The following is a 21,556-nucleotide window of genomic DNA, read 5'->3' as shown; positions in this document are numbered from 1 at the left end:
TGTAACGATTGCTGGGGATCGGGAGGACGACTGCGTGTTATGCATGGCCTGGCTGTGCGTGCCCAGCGTTGCAAGAAATGCTTCCGCAAGGGAGGTTCTGAAGAGGATTGAAGCTTTGATGATTCAAACCACAGGTCGCAAAACCCGTGAAAAATCGTGCTTGGCCTCCTGGCCCACAAGTGCCATAGAGCGGTCTATCACAAATGCCACGCCAACCTGATTGCACCGCGTAGCAGTCGTCTATGCGTAGCAACAAATCGAAGCCAGACTACCAAGTCGCACCTGAATATTCACACCTCGTAGCTCCAAAATGGGAGTCGGAGCTCTGTTTACCACGATTCTGGGGGAGGGCCTGAATTCCCCGTGTCTGGGTCAGGAACCTTGAATGAGGGGTTGGTTGGGGATCGGAACAAGCAACAACAATAGAACGTCGTCGTGTAAGGAAAACAGCACCATGTTCTGAAAAACAGGGGGGAAAACGCACCGAGACCGTGCATGTCGGGACACTGTAAGGCACCTCCTCCAAGCTCCGGAGGGGGGGCACTTTGCACTTCTGGATAACGCCCCAGGCATGGTCCACAGCAGCGCGGCTCTCATCGAACGAAATAATCGGGTGAGGGTAGTCCTCCCCAAGAGTCACCCCTGCGGCGTGCAGCACTGCCTTGGGCGCCAGCCAGGGCATGTGGATCCACTCCAGTGGCATTTTGGAGAGCTGCGGTACCCACTTACGAACGTAGTTGCCTGCACTCCAACCATGGCTTTGTCATTGAACAATCGAACGCACATGTGTGCCAGTCAGGCTTAGACAATTTGTGGAGTGAGATGCGCATTTCCCACCCCCCCCCAGATGTCCTGAATGAGTGCACACGGGTAAAATGCAAAAACATTCACGAGCTGTAAAACTTGCTTGGATATGTTCCAAGCAATACAGAGATGCCAGTGATGCCAATTTGGCGGGACAAACGGTTGCAAACCATGCGGCTGTTGGAACAGTTGTCGGTGTAGTATGCAGTTGTAAGTTGAGGTGAGGCGTCAAGAGGAACCCTATGACCTGAAACAGTCACGCATGAACCCAGCTTCAAGCGCGTGTTGAGGGCTGGTACGATGCCTGATTATGGCGTCTCTTAAGCTATTGTGTAAGGTGTGTGTATGCGCCGAATGAAGGGCGTTGTTCTGCTGAGCCTGCTAAAAATGCATGTGTTTCACCAAAACAGCAAAGGGAGATGGACAGCAATCCATGATCGGACTAAATGTAGCAATAGTACTACAAGGTAGCGCAATACTTTTTTTCCGGCGAATATCACGTCATAAATACCATCAGCAGTGCCACATAGAAAAAAAAAATCGAGTGGTTTCTTGGGTCTGCAGTGTGCATAGAGCGGTGAATATACAAAAGCCATGGGAAAGCATACCAGTGGGGTCGAAGCGCCGACTTTCAGACTGAATGTCGAGCATGTAGTTGAAGGGGTGGGCGTCGCGAAGGCAGCCGCTGACGTATTGCCATCCCAGCGCGTCGCACTCCAGGTCGGCATCCAGTAACATGTCCCAGAAGTGCTTGAGGCCCCACTGCCATGGCTGCAGCAGATTCTTCACGAGAAAGGAGGCTGTGAACACGCGGCTACGGTTGTGCATCCAGCCTGTCGCCCACAGCTCCCTCATCGCTGCATCCACGATGGGGTAGCCTGTGTTGCCTTGTCGCCAAGCCTGCATGCGTTCGGAAACATGACTTTCCTTTTCAAACCTCCAGGTACCCTGCCGACCCAGCAAAATACGGAGTATTTAACGCAGTCGCCCACAGCTTCCGCATCGCTGCTTCCACTCTTGTCGCCAAGCCTATGCGCGCTACATGGCTGTTCTGAGCACTCCGCTAGGTACCCTGCCGATTCATACAACCACATATTTTGCCATATTTGGCAAAACAGATGGCATTATTGATCATCGCCACGGAAATGAAGGGTAGGCCTTGGAGCAACACACCTTGAATCGCATAGAGCAGTAGACCCAGGGTACAGCGCGGACATGCTCCAAAAGGGAGCGCTCGTGGGTGAAAGGGAAGTGGAAGGAGAGGTAGCGTGAGTAGTCGTGGTAGCCCAGCTGCCGCAAGAAGTCGTCGACGGCAGTGCTCTCAGGGTTTGCAGCCTTGATCTCAGCTTCCTTTGCCTTCACTTCGTGATAGATCAGCCGCACCTGCAAGGCGAAGGCTGCACAGCTCAACTGCCGCTAGACAATGGCATCGAACATTCCTCTAGAGCAACACTGCACTGCTGTCTGTCACCACCTCATCGTGAAAAGGAGTGATGTTTGCAGTAAGTGACTTGAGGTTTTCAGTGCACTGAATCTGCTTCACAACTATTCTAACAAAATAGCGCCTGTACTCTTTGCGATCCTCGCAAAATGAAAGACTTTTTGAAAGGCATACCCCGCTGGGCTCTGGATTGTGAAACACCGAGACTGCGCACAGCACTGAGTTCATATGCTGACACGTACCGAGATCTCTCCAAAGTGGATGTGAGGCGAAAGCTTCGACGTCGAGTCACGGTCTGTCTTGGCTCGGTCCTTGTCAAACTGCGGCAGTCCCTTCTCCAAAAAGTTGGCAAAGAGCCGAAGCGCCCCTGCTGTACCGGGAGCCCACTGCACTCAAAGTCCATCAGCATCAGCAACACCGATGCAAAATGCTTAACATACCGATTTCACATCAGCAAAATCAATCGATATCTGGAGATAGTTGTTAGCATACGAGTCATTGCGGCCAAGACAGGGAAGGCATACGCCCCGCATGTGCAAGCGCTTGGCCACAGGGCATACTGGATCTCGTTTTGCATTCAGCAGCATGGCCTCAAATTCTTCAGATTTGTGGAGGGGTAGCACGCTCACCATCATTTGGTATGAGCACTACGCAGAAAAATCAACCTGCAGGCCCTACTGGCCGGCCTGCTGACCATCGTGCCAGACCGAGCTGCTGTTCAGTAGGTCAAGTAATGACAACGGTGCTCGTGGTGGGCATGCGGAAACGACGGGTGGAAAATACCAGAGAACATAAATTCTTCCCAAGTGCTTGTTTGGTTGCCAGTGTCTATGTGGATTAGGTAGTGTTGTGAAATCAAACGTCTTGTTTATCAATATCAATACTTGTCTTAGTATTGCAACTCAACCGTCACTTGTATTGTTGAAACCACGATATGATGCTGCTTTCAATTCGTAATGTGCAGCTTAACTTGCTCCGAAAACTTCTCAAGTGACTGAGCATGCAAATGGGAACTGCGCCCAATGGTTGTGGTAGGTGAGCATGTCGTGTGCAGCACGACTCGTGCTGTTGACCCTCCACTCTAGTATGAAATAGATTTCATAAATTTATACGAGAAAAATTCAATGTCAGCACGACAGCAGCCCATGATCCCATCGAGAAAATATGACAAGAGCATGCAACCCGCCGAAGTAATGAGGGCTGCCTCGAAGACCAGAGAAACAAGCCCAACCATTGGGGCGATAAGTGGCTGGATTCGCACTCGATAAGAGAGGTGCACGTTGCAGTGCAACTCCTCCTGGGTCTCCAAGTTCAAGTCTTGCAAAGTGGTGCCGTAGATATGTGGCATGACCGGGGCGGGAATGATCTTGGGCTCGACGCACTTCGCAGGCGCCACTTCGTACGGTGTATTGTTGCACAACCTGCAGCGTCACCACGCGTTTAGTATGGTCGTACAACAAGCGCCAAAGGCCTTGTTGGCGTCCAATTATATAATAACACGTGTCAACGCGGACTGCGACTGCCTTGTCATCGTCAATGCCGAAGAAAGCTCCAAACGCGACCGCGTCAGGACGCTGGCCTGACGGACCACCCCTGCTTGCTCAAACAGCGGTCTCACATGCATGTATGCTTTGACGTTTCTGGCCGGCCACTTAACGCGGGAACACGTGTCGCAAGCCCGCAAACCGGGTCATCGACGGTACCGTCGACCCTTATCTTCTATCTAGGCTGGACAATGCAATTCTTGCCGTCAAGTTGACAGTGCAATTTGCATCGTGAAACGCATATCTCGAGAGACAAGGCTTGCCAAAAAAGCTTGCAATTGTACTGCTTGCATAAACGATGTAATGCCTTTCAGGCCAACTGACATGCAAGTCGTCGTCGAATTCGTCACAATAGCAGCAAAATTGGACACAGCGCATTGCAAAAACACCGACATCACAGCTTGAGTTGTAACTTATCACTAGCAGTCTTGGAGTCTACGTACGTTCAGTAGGCAACGTCGGCACGTAGGCACGAGGCATATTTGCAACATCAGCGCTCACAACCAGGGAAAGAAGCGCACGTGTCCCAAAACGCTTCGAAAGACGTGTGGGGTTGTCCATTTGAGTCCACAATTTCCCATGGTTCGTGCAGAAGCTCAGCGTTGAAGCTCTTGCAGTGAATCCTGGCAGCCTTGAGCTTTTCCTTCACAGCATGGTCTCGTACGATGGAGATTGGATCATACACATTGTTGAATAGAACGCAGTGGCAATTCGTTTCTTGACACAGCTTCAAAAGTTCCTCGGCTAAACTGTCACCCTGCCTGTAGCAGATGCGGGTGCCTTTGCCTTGCAGCTGAGAGTCCAGACGCTTCAGGCTCTGATAAAGCCACCATCTCGACACGCGACCAGGCTGAAACTGGCCTTCCTCTTTTGGACACCATATGAACGCCACAATCTGCAAGCAACAAACCTCGCATTGGCAACGAGCCAAACGCGACTGGCGCTTTGCAGGGTGAGCCCAACAGAAGCTAATATCGGCGAACCAAGATTGCGACAAAAGCACCAGTTAATCATAGATACACCCACAGTTTACACACTTACAACGTAGCTATCACCAACATGGCCAGTGTCACATGCACCAGTTGCGAGCCACTCCCGTACCACTGTTTTGGCTGCACTGAGAGCAGTGGTGAGCGCCGGATTGTCATGCAGCCGAAGGTCTCGGTGTAGCCAAACAATCACCGTCTCAAGCATGCTTGCAATCGACTTTGAGCTCTAAAGGCCTCTTCGCATCATGCGGTTCACCATATCCGATGTGCTTCGGTGGAGAGTAGCGCAATGGACTTCAAAACAACAGACAGAAAGTCAAGTGACGAGTGAAAGTAAAATGAGGAAGGGTTGGGGCAGCTTCAGTGACTGCTTCCGCTTGGAGGTGTAACGTCACCGTCGTCGTCAACAAGTGCAGGATACGCCATCGCAGATATTTTTGTCCTTGTCATGACGAATATCTACTCACGTATGCGTATCCGCTGACCCCGTATCCGTATCATACGTCGTAGATATCTAGATATACGTACGCGTGTTTGTCATGCTTTCTGGAGCCTATCGACCATATCACTCAACTTCCAATCATTGGACCAAGTTTAACACAATGATGCGCGGTCGAGCCGCACTCCGCATACAGGCATTATTGCCTCGCTGATGCACTCATCTCTCAGTGATGTGACATTCATCAACACACACTATGGGCCGGTATGTGTGAAGCTAGCGGCCAAATCGTAAACACGTTGGTGCGCGGTTCACCGTTTGATACGGAGGTCGCTAGTTCCGTGCAGCATGACTATTATTCCAATACCGGCTCACACCGAGTATAAACAAGGGTTTTTTACGTGGCCATCTGGTGGTGTTGGTACGATTTGCTCAATCAATCCAGAGGGTGAGGGAGTAGCGCAATACTTGCGGGAAAGTTTGTCCTTGCGCTGCAAGCTCTCGGTGAGTATTGTTCCTTTCTCTGATTTCATCGTGTCAACTGTTGCGCTTCACCTGGAAACGATTCCCGAGTTTGATGGACGGCCATTGAGAGATGAGGGCTACACCCTGACGGTAGCAGAGGATGGAATCGTCATCCGCGCAGAAACGCCCGCTGGCCTGTTTTACGGGATACAGTCATTGTTGCAGCTCCTTCCTTGGCCGCAAGATGCTGCGCCCTCGCCAATTGTCCTGGCAGCTGTGCACATTCGGGATCTCCCTCAGTACAGATGGAGAGGAACCCTGCTCGATGTTGGACGCCACATCTTTCCGGTCGCATTCATCAAAAAATTCCTTGACGTATTAGCTCTTCACAAAATCAATCGCTTTCACTGGCACCTCACTGAAGACCAGGGGTGGCGCATTGAGATCAAACAGCTTCCCCGGCTGACCGAGATGGGAGCGTTTAGAGGGACCGGTGATGAGCGATATGGCGGCTTTTACACCCAACGTGACGTCGCCGATATCGTGGCGTACGCTGCGTCGCTTTTCATAGAGGTGATCCCTGAGATTGAACTCCCAGGGCATTGCAAAGCGGCGCTGGCGTGCTACCCCAACCTCTCCTGCACAGGGTGTGTGACGGAAGTCCCTACGCAGTGGGGCGTCCAAACCGACGTTTTCTGTGCCGGCAAAGAGGAAACGTTTGAGTTCCTTGAAACCGTTTTAAACGAAGTCGTTGACCTCTTTCCATCTCAGTATTTCCACATCGGTGGCGATGAGTGCCCGAAAACGCGCTGGGCAGCCTGCGAGCTCTGCCAGAAGCGCATAGTAGATGAGCACTGCGTGGACGAGCACGCACTTCAAACGTGGTTCATCATGCGAGTGGCGCGTTTCCTTCGATCACGAGGCCGCCAGATCATTGGCTGGGATGAGATCTTGGAAGGGGGGATTCCAGAAGGAGCGATTGTGATGTCATGGAGAGGCACCTCTGGCGGCGTAATGGCTGCAAAGCAGAAGCACCATGTCATCATGTGTCCAAACAACCGCTGCTACTTTGACTACAGGCAATCCGCCAGTATCCAGGTATGAAGATATCTCGCATACTTGCCGCCGCGTCGACAATGATCAGACATGTGTTTGGCTTTGCATCTCGAAAAGTTCTACAGTTTTCAAACTCGGAGAGTCAAACAGGTGTAATGGCAATGTTTGTCACCTATATGTACCCTCAAAGTCCCGATTTATTGCTTTGCCTGCCCAGTTGTTGTGTAGACTACGATAACTGCTTCCGCTGCTGGGTTGCTCAAGTGTCTGGCCTGGAGACTGGCAGGTCAGGGCTCAGTGGTACGGACCATCTTTCTTTCAGCAAGGGAAAACTTATTGCGTTTCTATGAGTGGCAAGCAGGACATGTCTGTTGTGGGGGCTAGGTATCCTTCGATCATTCAGTACACCTCAACCGCCATTGGCTTCATGTCACCTGAAGGTCTTTGACCTGTAAATGATGGAGCCAGCGAGGTAGTTTGACCGGTTTGTTTCATGAACGACCTGGCTCTCTATCATTGATCGCACAGGTTGAAATATCACCAGATGAGGGTGACTGCATGAAGTTGCACGACGGTGATGATACTGGGATGGATATTGCCATTGATGATGTTGTCATGGATGGTTGTGAGACAAGCAGAACACCTCACAATTATGCGGCTCCCTCATGAACTTCCTACTGTCTTGCTACTTGCGATATGTTCTTGCTGTTTGCCTACAGAGCTTGTCTCTGAATGATTGCCTCTGAATAATTGCCTCTGCGCAGGAGCCAGGTACCTGGTATGCGGTGCTACCACTGGAGTGGGTGTACATGTTCGAGCCGCGTGGGGCGCTGACAGGCGTAGAAGCGGCATCCATCTCAACTCAGACCTCAGCCCCAGACACCTGCACATCGGTAGACCCCAATGCGTGCCTGCCATGCCTAATCAACGGCTCTTCCCCTCGCCGAACCCTGGTGAGCTCTCGCCTTTACAGCAGGAGCCCAAGGTCATTTGCGTTGAGTGCTGGAGCTTTGATGATGTTGCATCTGTTAGCGACACCACCGCATACACATGGACATCGGCAACTCCAAGCACTGCTTGAGAAGTAGTGCTGCCATAACCATTGCCTGCTCTTGTTCTGTTCATTTTCGTGCTGCCATTACCATCGCCTGCTTTGTTCTGTTTATGTTCGTAGTCCAATGCCTGTCCTGAAATCACGAACCCGATCACCAATCCTCTCCGCATCTTCTCATTCTATATCTCCCTTGAGCTCACTCATCATCGGGCTATAGACGCGTCTGTCATCCCCTTCACATCTGCCACACACTGACTGGATTCTTGAGAAGGATGCTTTCATTCATGTGACAACGTGTTGTGGCAGCCTTTGCCAATACTGTAGCTAGCAAGGCCCCACTACGAATCAGGGACACATGTACTAGAGCTCCGAGGCGGACAGCAGACAAATGGCAATGGGACTGGTGCTGATGCCTTTGTTTCTGCTAGCGCTGTACATAAGCGCAGGTGGCTGCCCATTTGTTGGATCAGCACCTACACAATTAGGTAACAGAAATTGGCTTTTCGATACTGCACATACGCTTTTGAATGGGCATCTGTTGAGGTCAAGCTGAGCTTGACATTCTCAGCCTGTCACACGGCAAGGTGGCATCGATTGCAGCGTTCACGAGTGTCGGCATACACGACTGACCTTGGTCCTTTAGGGTTCGTCTCGATCACATTCAAGAGATGCAAGCTGGCCTTAACAAATGACTGGACGAGGGCATCGTTCGCACGACCCCACAAACGCGCATCACTCGTCAAGGCTGTTCTGGTCCCTGCTCTAGGTACCCTGCGGACCCACGAAATCACTGAATATTTGGCGGCATTGATGACATCAATCACTCATTGTTTGCCCAAAGGAAACGCCTTGCAAGTGATTTACACTGCAGGAGATGTCTACGGAGCCGGCAGATTCGTCGAAGGACGGCGCAGCAACGGAAATGGACCGCGAGTCACCTATTAGTCCGCTGCTGACGGTGCCCAGCAACTCTCGCGACATGTCAACCACGGACTGTAGCACTGGCTCGGAATATGCGGTGGTGGGACCCGAGATGTCCGCCAAGATGGAGACCGACAGCCGACGCTCGAGGGGGGGCAGGTCTGTGACTGGAGGTGTAGCTGAGGGTGCAGCGACATGCGTAGCTGAGGCGGCCGGGGATGGGGCAGCTGACGCCGAAGTCGATGACATCCCGGTGACAACCAGCGCAGCTCAGAGCGTGATGGATGCTGTACACGACCACTATATGCAGAAGCTAACTGCAGAAGATGAGCAATACATCATCGGTGGCCAGGTGTGTGAATGTCTTTTCCCTTCTCTAGGTACCCTGCTGGTCCAAGAAACCGTCAAATGTATGGCATAGTTGATGGCATTAATCACGTGCCTCGGGGTGTGTCTGCCGTATGCATGCATGCTCATCAGTGTCATGGCTGATGCTGTCAGCTTGCTTGTTGAGGGTGGGACACTCTACACTCCACTTGAAGGTGGGTGACTCTTGCGCCAAGTTGCTTGAAAGGGAAATTAACCAAGTTGCATGAAAGGGAAATGGCATGCGCCGGGCCAAAGAGGGCGGTGGTTTCAACGGGCGACAGCCAGAGCTGATCTTGCACCGGATTGGAGGGCTGCAGCGTGACTCTGTCGGCAAGCTACTTAGATGCAGCTTCAGAGCTATGTGCATTGTTCACCTAAGTAGACGTAGGGGCAGTGAAGTGTAAGACGACTGTTCCTTCATTGGCAAGAACCAAGCGCTGCAACAAGGGTTACGGTCACCCCGGTCGACGATGATGATGTATCCTTTCACAACACCAGCACGTCCGCATGGACACTGATTTTTAAGTACTTCGCAAAGTACTTAGGAATCAGTGCTACCATGGCCGTCGCCTGAGGCAAGCAATACGGTTTACAATTCGCCAACTGTCTGGAATGCACCAGTCAATTCTCAGGGCACTGTTCCTACGATTTGATGAGAAAGCGAATCAATCAATCGCACACCATGGAAAGATGAGAGACAACAGCGGCAGCACATAACTCGCCCTCCAAGCGATCAACACGCCCTTCAGGTAATGGTAATGATAGCACTGATTCCCAAGTAGTTCTGGGAGTTGCCAATCTCCATGTGCATTGTCGAAACATACATTATCATCTTCTTTGCATCGCCTTCATACTTTGGAGTTGATGAGTCTTTGCGGCAGCCAGCACACCAGGGGAACCACGCTCTTTTGTGAAGTTCGCGTGTACTATGGACTAGACAATAATTGATCAGCTGCCCTGCGTTGCGTTGCGTCACGTTCTCTATCTCCCACAATTGTTGGTCTGGACGTTAGATGGAACAAGCCATGAATTCTGGTACCTACAGGTACGCTCGGCACTGCGTTGTGTAACGCTTCTGATCAGTTTTAGTCTACACTACGGTATGCATGGCCATGAGGCAGGTGCTGAGGCCGGGGGAGGCTGTGCAGGCAAACCTGTGGACGGAATTCATCAGTGACGAGGCTACCGCAGAGTACATGCTGCTGCCCCGGCTGTGTGCGTTTGCAGAGTGTGTCTGGTCCCCTCATCACCTCAAGAACTGGCGCGGCTTCACGGAGCGAGCCCAGCTCATGCTCGACCGCTTGCGGCAAGCTGGCTACAACTTCCGGCCTCTTAGCGTGACCACCGCCAGCGACGCTGCTTCTTAGCTTGACGACTAGAGTGTTTTGGGTTGACTCGAGGGTGGCAGCCTTGCCCAGTTTTATAGTGGTAAGGATGCCGTGAACGCGCATCTAGGGTTTTAGAGTAGCACAGCGCAGCACATGACTCTCAGGGCTGACTCATTCTTTGCACATCTCTGGCGTGTGTGATTTGTTCCAGGAGCGCACAGACCACATAATTTGCTGCTCTTTTTGTGGCGAGTGGCATGTCGTTGGAGATGACATGGATTTGATTTTGGATTGGACTTCCGTGAAGCAGATGATGCAGATGTGTCCGTGCAATCTTGCTCCTGGCGCCTTCGCATATGGGCTACAACCTACAGTTGCTCTCCACAGCAAAATCATGTTAGCGCTTAGTTTGATCCCACCACCTGCTGCCAGAACGCCAGAAGTTCTGGCGTACGGGAGTCCATAACCTAGCTAATTTTACCCCTAGCTTTCTGCAAGGCCCATAGTCGATGGCTTCGTGATCCATGTCATCGTGAGATGCCATGGCACTCCATGGCACGTGGAGTCGAATCGGGTTTGGGATAAGCAGAACAGTAATGCCGATACAGTCAATCCATCCCATGCCACGGTTAGCTTTGAGTTGGCACGACATTCTTTGCTAACTGATAGGTTCAGCAATCGATTGGTGCGTCAGGCATTGTGAGAGTATGCGGTGCCACTTCGACTCAGTTGTAACACCTGGGACTCTTCCATGATGTGCCGAACTTGGCTGTTTGCGTTTCAGCTTGTCACATGACAGGTGGGTCATCGTGCAGGAGCATGTGTACTTGCATACCACAGTGGAGATCTATCCTAGTTTTGTTACACTGAGAGACACACTCACCATAGCTCAAACTGCGGTAAAGTTCTATTCTAATTACAACAGGCATCACACCATGCGGCTGCGCATTGCTGCTAACAAATGGTAGTTATTGCAACACACCATGCAAGTATGCCACATGTCAATAGAAGCTCCGAGGACCTGTACATGACAGTTGTGGAGCAAAACGGTAGTAGGCGTGGAAGCAGAACACTTGGAAAGCCTATGTCGTCAATGCCATGTTGTCGCACACAACTGTAACAAACGAGAAAGTTTGTAGAACTTTAAAGATTATAAACTGTACTGATCCTCCAGGGACATGGGCTTTTTATATATTTTCCAAGTCAGTAACCAACCCTCAGCTGCGGGACTTTCTCGAACATCGTATCGATGCCACAACCGTTGGATGAAATTTCCTATCGTTGTGCAGCCTTACTCGCTGTCAATTCCATTACTTTAATATATGCATTGTCACCTGATGTGACTGCAAATCTTCTCGTCGTATCTGTGTGTTGTGCTCAACACACAGCTACACGATATACTTCTATGGATTGACCTGTGTAAGTCTCAGCCCCTGGTTACTCATACCTTGTATGTCCTACTTTGCTGGAATCTTTGATCCGGATACATCATACACAGTAACAAGTGATCCTGTCATGGTTGAACTGAGCTATCCGGAACCCTATGGTTCATGGACCTCACAAACATCTTGTTTGTTACAACAACTATCCTCACCAATGTGCAGGTGCTATCCAGTACGGACCCAGCATGTTCTAGAGCCAGAGTTCGCTTTTGGCCAGCCTCATGCCATGCATGTGGTCTGTTCAAATGCATCGCTCTGCACATTAATGTCCTTCCTTTCCTAACATGTCTTAGCCTTCTCGCGGTCAACTTGACCATGCATACAAGTGCACAAGAGGCGGCCTGGCACGTCATGTATTGCATACCGTTGCCCAAACATCCTCCACCACTCTCTTCCCCATGAAATGCAGCTATGGAGCCATGGCTAGCATTTCGGTGCTGGCCATGACTCACAGGCCACACACTCGGTACAGCTTAGCATGCGCAGCGCTATTGCCAGTCAACATCCCACCAGATTCCATTTGCAAAAAATGGCTCCAAATTCTCATTGCTGCTCATGATTCAAGCAGCTTCTTCTTGGTATCTCTTTCAAAAATACCAAGTTCCGCCAAGCTACTAAGGTTAATTAAGCGGTGCAGGTCCGCGCGATCATTCCAGAGCAAACACGGAGGAATACGGCGCTCATGATCGGGAAATCGCAGTCTTGGTGGCAGTGCAGGGACTACGGGGTACAAGGGGCTAAGTCTCTTCCAGTCATATGCGTCTTCGGGAGTGGGTATGTTTGCGGTAGCCTGGCCGGCGTCTTCCCAATCGAATGCTTCCTCGCCTTCTTGCGCTGCTTCGATCGGTATGGCTGGGGGCACGGCAAATGACATTTCAGCGGGTGAAGGCGGTGGAATGAGGTTGTCAGACGTGACGAGTCCTGGCGACACTTCTGCAAACGATGGAGTGCTTGGTCAGACAAACAATCCGGTTGCTGGATGCCTGGAGACAGGTTGCTGGCTCGTGAATCCTGGTTTGGCCAAACGCAGACAGCTCGGCTGGCAACAGCAAACAAAACAACAGAATTCTTGGAAATCACCAACAGCCGCAAATATTCAGGTCGACCTCATAAAGGCCTCATAAAGGTTCCGCATTCATGAAATAGAACTATCCCTGTAAGCGACATGCAATGTAGTGTAAGGAGATACAATCCTTGCAGTTGTTGCATCTCCTCCCTACCTAGAAAAGGGTGCTAAAATGCAAGAATAGAAGATGTGTGATGACGCAGAACTTAGGGAGGCTTTCAACAACGGGCACACACCTGTAGACAATGCCTCCAGCTTGGGCCGCTTAGAGAGCCTCGCTTCGCCAGGGCTGCTAGACTCGCGAGAAGCGACGTTGTCCATGGCAGGCAGGGTGGCAAGTTCCTCGAGCTTCACGTCTTTGAGGTCCTCGACCTCGGGTTTGACCTGCTGCGCGCGGATGGCAGCCACTTGCGTGTAGTATTGCTTCACGTACGCGTCGTACATGGCCTGTTGCTCTGCCGCCTGTATCGCTGCATCTTCATCGGCTGCCGCAGTAGCTGATGACTCCTGCACAACAACCAAAGAGACTATGTAAAATCCTATGTTGATACACAGCACCGCGTCCTGCACAATAGCCGTAGAGACTATGTAAAATGCTATGTTAATACACAGCACCGCCTCCTGCACAACAGCCGTAGAGACTATGTGATTCCTATGTATATTAATAGTACACAGCACGCCTGCACCGCTACATCGTCATCAATTGCTGCAACAGCCGAGACCGACTGTGCACAACACAATCATCATGGGGACGCCACACATGAACACTTGCTAACACCAACCAAGCGGCAGGGATTGTATACTTGGGTTGACGCCTAACTAGCGTAACGCCCAGCCGTAGTCGCTGTCCTAACGATTCCTATCTTTATGATATAAACCGCATGCCTGCACTGATACAGCATCCTCATCGCCTGTTGTAGTATCCGAGACCTCATGAGCAACGGCTGGTGCACCAGGACTTGACCGTAATGTGACTCGGAGCACATTCTGGTGCCCCACATTCAAGCGTTTTCAGGCATCCGCCTCGCTTATTGCACGGCCTAGCTAGGGGCGCAACATATGCCGGAGCTAAGCCTGTACAGAAGCGCATGACTGGAACCAAAGATGCTGATTTTCGATGTAGATGAGGATGCAGGAGCACCGTAAGACACATCAGCAAGGTACAGTAGTTCGGAACTCACGGTTTGAGGCGCTGGTTGGGCTGAGTTGCCCATTGGCTTGGTTCCTGTTGAGTGGTCTTGCTGCATGAAGTACGGGAGGTTGGTGCGCGGGTCAGCAGCTACCCCAGCCTGCACCTCCACACCATTGGTGGCAGCTGCATCCGCAGTATGCGTGATCTTGATGCTAGCATCCCCTGTCAGAGGCCCGTCGATGCCATAATCGAGAGCGCCCCCACGCGCGCCGCCGCCCCCACCCCTCGCGCCTGCATGCGACGCGCTTGAATGTCAGCAACGAGTACATGATGATGATGTATCTGTTAACAACACTGCCGCAACATGGGCATTGGCAACTCCAAGAACTACTTCTAGGAATCAGAATACAGACATGATGAATTCACGCATGATGACGATCAGCATGCTGAACCATAAGCCTTGTTGTGCGCATCAATGTTGATAGATCATCTCTTGGGGGCATCGAGTTGTCCATGTGGATGCGGTAGTGTTGTAAAAAAGATACATCATCGTCACAAGACAGCACCGCCATAAGCCCCCCACTGCCCCAAAGCTGTACGTACTCACATGACAGCTCAGTGCATCGCCAGAATGGGTTTCGCCTCTTCGTCCCAAAACTTCACGCATTTTTGGACATTTGTAACTGAAAAATGACAGGGTCTGGCGAAACACTTTGGCAGCTAAGCCAAACCTGCTGGAACTACCCTGCAACTGCACCTGCCACGCCTGCCCCACAGCTGGCCGCACATCACAGCGGAGCCGCAAGTGCTTCGGCTGAACGGATTTTGACCCCCATGTTTCCCCCAAGAATTCATGTATATTGAGGAATTTAGACCCGAAATTCAGAGGGTCTGGCAAAATACTGGGAGCCGTATCTGCGCACAGCCAGGTCGCCAAAACGGCATTCGACCTCAGTTATTGTAACCATAAGGCATGCACTTTCAGGCACCGGGACCCGCAAATCACATGGTCTGGCGAAACGATGACCAAGGCTTTATTTTTGGCAAATGATGCATGACTAACGCCATCAACTATGCCAGAAATTCTGTGGATTCCTCAGGTCTGCATGGCACTTCGAGCTGTGAAAAATAGGTCATGACGCTGACAGCGGAGCCATACCTGCCCCTGGGCCTTCAGCGCGCTGCCGTTCCTTCCGCGCTTGCACCCAGTCAGTGAACGATCCAAAGTCGGGCGGGTCAACGTCCTGGAGCTTCTCCACAAGAGCCTCCAGCTCTCGGAAGACCTCCTTGAGGTCCCGTTTCTGGGATCGTGCCACATCACGGTCAAGCCTCCACGTTGCAGCGCTCTTGCCGGCGATTTCAGGCTCCACGATGCCAAAGTCGCAAACGTTGCAGCGCAGCAAGCCCTTCTCGGTGATGGCAAGGCCCGCTATCGTGAAGGAGGTGTATTTGTGGCCGCAGCCTGGTCGCTGTTCCGTGTCTGGCCCGCACACATACTTCTTCACCGCCTGCACCAGGATGGTGGACTCATGATGTGATATTGATTCCAAAGTATTTCTTGGAGTTGCCAATGTCCATGTGAATGTGGTAGTGTTGTAAAAAGATACACCATACAAGACCTCATGTCCTGATATTTTATGCAGCCAAGCTTGCGGGTATGTAATTTGTGGTGCAAGGCTACACTTGGCAACCCTACGGCTGTCGATGGCCCCAGTCAGCTCATTCGTTCCAGCATGGCAAAGCAAAGATAAATCAGATACAACTTACCGTCTTATCGTCAATTTTGTCGTCCAGCGCTTTTTTGGAAAGGTGCATGCGCAGCCGGAGCATGTCGAAGAAATGTGGGTAGTCAATTGCCACATATGAACTGGTTAGCCCCTTCTCCGGGGGGGCAAAGGGATCGTCAACGCTCTCAACTTTGTTTCCCTTCCTCTTTTCCCTGCGGTGCTCCCTGACCACAAACCCTTGGAGCTCGAGATAGTGCAGCACTTTCCTCACTTGTTTTGCTGACATGTGGATTTGCCTCTGCAAACTTGTCAACAGACACCCATTCCCGGTATGACAGCGCATCGATTACCACCACGACCAAATCTTTCTGGTCGATCTGCAACAAATTTTACCATTCAGGTGCAAAGGCTATGGCTTGCAGCACCTGGCTGGAACCTGTGCTCACCAGCCCCTCACCTGGTTGCGTTTTGGCCTGCCCCTTTCCACCTCCAAAGATTGTTCTTCTCGAGTCACACCATCTACGTCTCCTAAGAAAAACACACGAGCTGCTATTCGAATCAATTTACGGAAGGCTTGAAGCTGTGCACTCATGGTCAGAGCTTTGCAAGGCACCCGACCTCAACGCCTCAAATATCTACGACAATTGCCTACATTTGTCTGTAACTGGGCACGGAGACGAATTTGCCACAGTAGAATACGGTACGCAAGCATGTTCAGGTCCACTGCAAACGTGGTGACAATCACATGATAACAGGCACCCCTCGGGCATGCATCCCTTCGCTCAACGCATAGCAGTGCCCAACGGAAATTGGCAAACCTCTGATGCTTCGACGCTTATGTAGCTCGAAGCTGTGGCCATCCAATCTATCTGGCCTCCCCTATCCTTGGATATCCGACCGTCGCAATCCACGATAAGCGAATATAAAGCATTTGCATATGCACCATGGATTGCATATTTGGCGCAAAATTCTTTCAGGTTGTGCTAAGTATTTGGCTTGAAATATCATACCAAGGAGTTGTAGGCGCGGTTGGGCAATTGCCCTTGGTGCTTCAGGGTTCTCGTCGCATCTGTGCAGAACACCATACCTTAGCTGGGCCTGTTCAATTTGTGGTGAAATTGTATCCAGATGATATCGTGCTGGGCTGCCCCGTCGTCTTTAGCGCGTCCAAGCGCCCCTAGCACTGCATCATCAAGGGAGTTGAGTGTATTCGTAGGAAAGTGGTCCAATGCCAATGTTCATCGAGTTCCGCTCAAGGTTGTTCGCCCTAGTTGCGTACGAGGAGGCAGGTTGCACGCCAAAACCATGGATACATGGGACAGTAGCTCGAACGGTGACTCACCTGTCCACGTGTCGAAGACTTTACTGGCACCTGGTAAAGGCAAAAGCGAGGTAACGCGAACGAAAAAAATATGCAATACACTGCTGCCACAGTGTTTGTCGATGTGATTCAGCTATGATGCTGCGCGCATGGCGCATCGGCGGCTTACATTACCTGAGAGCATGTGTCCATGTGCGAAGTTCGGTTGTCTGACTTACGATAAATGTTATAAGACAACCATTTTGAAAGTGCGTCATCGACCACTTTGCCGTCTAAGAATACTCGAGGAGGGCTGGCACCATGTCAGCGTGTAACATGCAACCCTGAGCCTGTCAAGGAAACAACTGATGGAGCCTGTCTTCTGCCATATCAACTGATACACAGATAGTTATGAAGGTTTGAAAATTGCGACCCAGCAGCAGGGTAGCAGCGTATGATCACAGTGGCGGGGAGGCCGGCCTTGCGCTATCTAAGCGACTTCCAGCAACTGCAACTTTAGCAATGAACGCTCGACACACTGGCGCGACAGTGAGCGTTGCAATTCAGGTCACGACAGTTTACAAGTTTGGGGGCTCGTCGGTGGCAGATGCGTCTCGAATGCGCGAAGTTGCTGAGATTATATGCGCCTTTCCTGAGCACTTCCCCGCTGTCGTGATTTCCGCGATGGGGAAGACTACGAACTTGCTTCTTGAGGCGGGCAGCCAAGCAATAGACAAAGGCACCGAGGCTATCCCCAGCTTGAAACCTTTACGCGCGATCAAGGAGCTGCACAGGGACACGTGCCTACAGCTGCAATGCGACACGCCAACGGTCGAGGCCGTCGAGAAGCTGCTGACGGAGCTCAGACAGCTTCTTACTGGCATCGCGATCATGCAGGTGCGCAACATTGTATGACGCCTGTATGTCAATACGCCGTTCACATGCGGTAAACCAGAACATGCCGACAGCGGTTCTGCACGGGCCCCCAAAAGCAAGCGGACCCATGTGGCGTGCGGTCAAGCTTAACCTGACGCACCGTTCCACGCATGCAAGCCGTGTCGAAGTCGAGGGCACTAGTCAAGACCATCCCATTTTCAATCCCGTATGCGCCGCAGGAAATGACTCCACGGGCAAAGGACTCGCTGGTGTCGTTTGGGGAGCGTTTGTCAACGCGCATATTTGCAAGCTACCTCCGCGGAGAAGGCGTTCCGGCACGGCAGTTTGACGCATGGGACTTGGGGCTAGTCACCAGCGACGAATTCACCAACGCAGAGATCAACTGCGACATCTCGCTCCCCGCCGTTCGAGAGGCGTTGTTCAAGCACGTAAACGCCACGAACGAGATTCCCATCATTACTGGCTTCCTTGGACGAGGAACTGGCACAGGTAAGTGCCAAAGACCATCATCTGAGGCGCGTTGTGTGATTCGTTCGTAAGTACATGTCCTTACATGTAATCGATTTACTCATGTTTTCATCGTTCATCAGGCTCCTGAGTGTCCTGTACAGGTGCCTGTGAAACACAGAACACTGGCAGGTGCGAAGTGCGTGCACTGTGCCTGCGAAGCTACATTGCCGACAAAATATGTGGCCTGAGTGAAGCACGGCGGTTGCTTCGCACGAGGCCACTGTGTGGGGTGGAAGGAAATGCTATTTGTTGAACCATTGCAAGTTAAATGGGTTAATGTTCGGGGTGCTTTCCTGCCTATTTGTTCTGTACCTGCACAGACCGGGGCTGATTCACCCAACGATATCAGCAGCTCGTTGGAACTGAGAACGGTACAGCCCCATGAACTCCCATGCAATTTCTCTTATTGCTGGAATGTCCACAGCCACTGCCCGCAAAATGCTGTCCTTGATTTTGAGCGAGGTCTCAAGGTGCTGGACTTTCAGCGAGTCTATCCACTCCATCTGGCCACGTAATGGCAAGGGCATCATTCCAGGGTAGGAACGATGCAGTGCATTGTTCCATAGATGTGCCTATTCTCAAGCAGTAATTGGAGTTGTCCATGTCCTTGTGGATGCAGTGGTGTTGTAAAATGATACAAGGCCTCAACCGCTATGCGGTCTCAGCTCTCGCAGTCCACATTCGATAAGTGTGGTTGGACTGCATGTGCGTGTGAGCTCATCTTTCAAACACATTTGGCTCTATTGATTCGGAACACTGAGGCTTCATGGTGGTTAGTTGAATGATGATGTTGTATCTATTTACAGCACTACCGCATCCACATGGACATTGGCAACTCCAAGAAGCCCTTGGGAATCACTGAATGCATTGTGTAATGGTCGCTGACGCTTTCTGGCCGGTGCAGGTGCAATTACGACGCTGGGACGAGGTGGGAGCGACCTATCTGCGACGTTTCTGGGAGCGGCCCTGGGGGTGGAGGAGGTGGTGGTGTGGAAAGACGTTGACGGCGTCCTAACGTCTGACCCTCGCCTCGTCAGAGACGCACGCGTCATCAGCACACTCACTTATGAGGAGGCCACCGAGCTGGCTTACTTTGGTGCTCAGGTGCGAGCCCTGGAGCCAGAGATAGGATGGCTGCTTGTTTGCGAGCTGCTGCCAGAGATAGGATGGTGACTTGTTCCTCGATCTGGGTTGCGTTCTTTTTTATTTGGCGCTGGAGTTTCCAAGGGTTCTCGTTTGTCTGTCGAGATGGCTTGGTCGCCGCACTTCGAGTTATGGCGTTGTGATGGCGTTCACTAAAATGTTGCGGAAGGCCCTGGGTTTTGCCAGGCAGAGTGATTGTTGGTTCCAGACATTTGAAAGTACATGAATATGTGGGAGAGAAATATGGATCGTACCCCATTCTGGCAAAACACTGAGCAGAGTTATACTCGACTGAAGACTTCTCGGCCCGAGCTGGCTCTTCATACGTAAAACATGTAGTTGCGAGCAAGCCAAGTGGGGCATAACAGATAGCTCAAGCCGTCCGACCTTGCACATAGTAATCTGACCGCAAAGCTGTGCAAACTGTCAGCCATTGCTTCCAGGTGCTCCATCCCGCAGCTATGTACCCAGCGGAGCTATCAGGAGGCAAGCTGACAGTACGCGTTAAGAACTCGTACAACCTAGCTGCGGAAGGGTCGACGATTCGGCACAATCGGGACATGACGGACGCACTGCTGACCTCGATCGTGCTCAAATCAGACGTCACACTTCTGGACGTCGTGTCGACGCGTATGCTCGGGAACTTTGGCTTTCTGGCGCGTGTGTTTGAGGTGTTCAAACAGGAAGAGATCTCAGTGGACGTCATCGCCACTTCCGAGATCTCGGTTTCGGTGACGCTGGACTGCGCTCGCATGTGGAGCCGAGATCTTGTGGCTGATGAGCTGCAGCATTTGCAGTCTCAGCTGAAGGGGATTGCAAATGTCGAGGTCAAACAGGGGGTATCGATCGTCTCGTTGATTTGCAACGTCGAAAAGTCGTCCGTGATCCTGCACCGGGTACGCGACCATCCCTCGATATATTTTGTTACACAACAAAAGAGAATCACTGTAGCACAAGCTGTAACACAAAAGCTGAGTGAGATCAGCTTCGGCCAGCTACAGCATCGTCTCGCCCGCTTTATCGATGACGAGATAAGCGCTGCGTGATATGCAGGGTTGAAGGAGGAACGTCAAGGTGTCTAGTTTTCCTTCAACCCTGCATATCACAAGAGTGCTGTGGGTTGGCGCATGGAGGGAGCCATACAAACACTTTCGCACCATCCATGGAAAGCTAGCCAGGATATTTGATTTCCCAAGCACCTCGAATATATAACCGTATCAGATGGGCCCTTGAACCACTTATCCCAGCAGGCGGGCAGATGCCAACAATATTTGCAAGCCGCCAGCCCGATTTTGCACTAATTCAAAAGGGGTTTGAACCCCTCTCTCTCCCCTGCAGTCAAATCCAAGTGTGCCGCCTGTTTCGCCTTTCCTCGTTTGGTTTCCTCCCTGCAACCTCAGCAGCGTAAGTCCGCAGGTGTTTGGGGTGCTCCGGGATCTGGGCATCAATGTCAAGATGATGAGTCAGGGCGCGTCCAAGACAAACATCTCGCTCATCGTGCTTGCTGACCAGGCGCCGACAGCCGTAGCTGCACTGCACGCTGAGTTCTTTGGCGTTACTGACTACTGCGCGGCGTCCTCAGCTGCCCTCAACAAGGCTGCGCCGACGCAAATGGCCTGACGTGATCCTATCTCCAGATAATGCACTATCGCCAGATACTGGGCATACATGACTGATCGCCAAGGCCCTCACCAAGGCCGTGTCGATGCGAATGGCCCAACATTGTCACTCTGAGCAGTGCCTCTGTGTCCTATAGCCATATGAGCAATTTGCACTTCGCTGTCATCGGTGCTTGCCAGCCTGGAAAGGCTGAGGCCTGGGAACCCCCTGACAAAAACAATCCTCTTGCCGCTGTTTGAATTGCATTAAGTGTGGCCATGTGTGCGACCACTTTGCGATGCGGTCGTATGACTCACTCCAGTGACACTT

At 51.6% G+C, this 21,556-nt stretch overlaps 2 protein-coding genes and 1 pseudogene across 2 annotated transcripts; 1 reads left to right on the top strand and 2 right to left on the bottom strand.

The window, feature by feature from the left end:
- Positions 1–268: 268 nt before the first annotated feature.
- LOC149809173 (cryptochrome-1-like) lies at positions 269–2,877 on the bottom strand. The gene is made up of 5 exons (XM_089994976.1): positions 2,686–2,877; positions 2,488–2,631; positions 1,978–2,187; positions 1,413–1,704; positions 269–741 (listed from the first exon to the last, which is right to left on the bottom strand). Exons 1-5 carry the CDS (start codon positions 2,875–2,877, stop codon positions 269–271), a joined length of 1,311 nt encoding a protein of 436 aa, XP_089851102.1.
- A 1,402-nt stretch (positions 2,878–4,279) lies between these two features.
- Positions 4,280–4,983, bottom strand: LOC149809172 (cryptochrome-1 pseudogene; annotated as a pseudogene).
- A 12,022-nt stretch (positions 4,984–17,005) lies between these two features.
- On the top strand, positions 17,006–21,247 carry LOC149809171 (aspartokinase 2, chloroplastic-like). Its single transcript, XM_089994974.1, has 6 exons — positions 17,006–17,169; positions 17,515–17,974; positions 18,193–18,463; positions 19,389–19,588; positions 20,071–20,523; positions 21,044–21,247. Exons 1-6 carry the CDS (start codon positions 17,006–17,008, stop codon positions 21,245–21,247), a joined length of 1,752 nt encoding a protein of 583 aa, XP_089851100.1.
- Positions 21,248–21,556: the final 309 nt, after the last annotated feature.

This window comes from Nuphar pumila, unplaced genomic scaffold, assembly GCF_984573655.1.
Source record: "Nuphar pumila unplaced genomic scaffold, dmNupPumi1.hap1.1 HAP1_SCAFFOLD_1620, whole genome shotgun sequence".
Lineage (NCBI taxonomy): Eukaryota > Viridiplantae > Streptophyta > Magnoliopsida > Nymphaeales > Nymphaeaceae > Nuphar > Nuphar pumila.
Note: the sequence above shows the minus strand (reverse complement) of the source record. Positions and strands in the feature narration are given on the sequence as shown.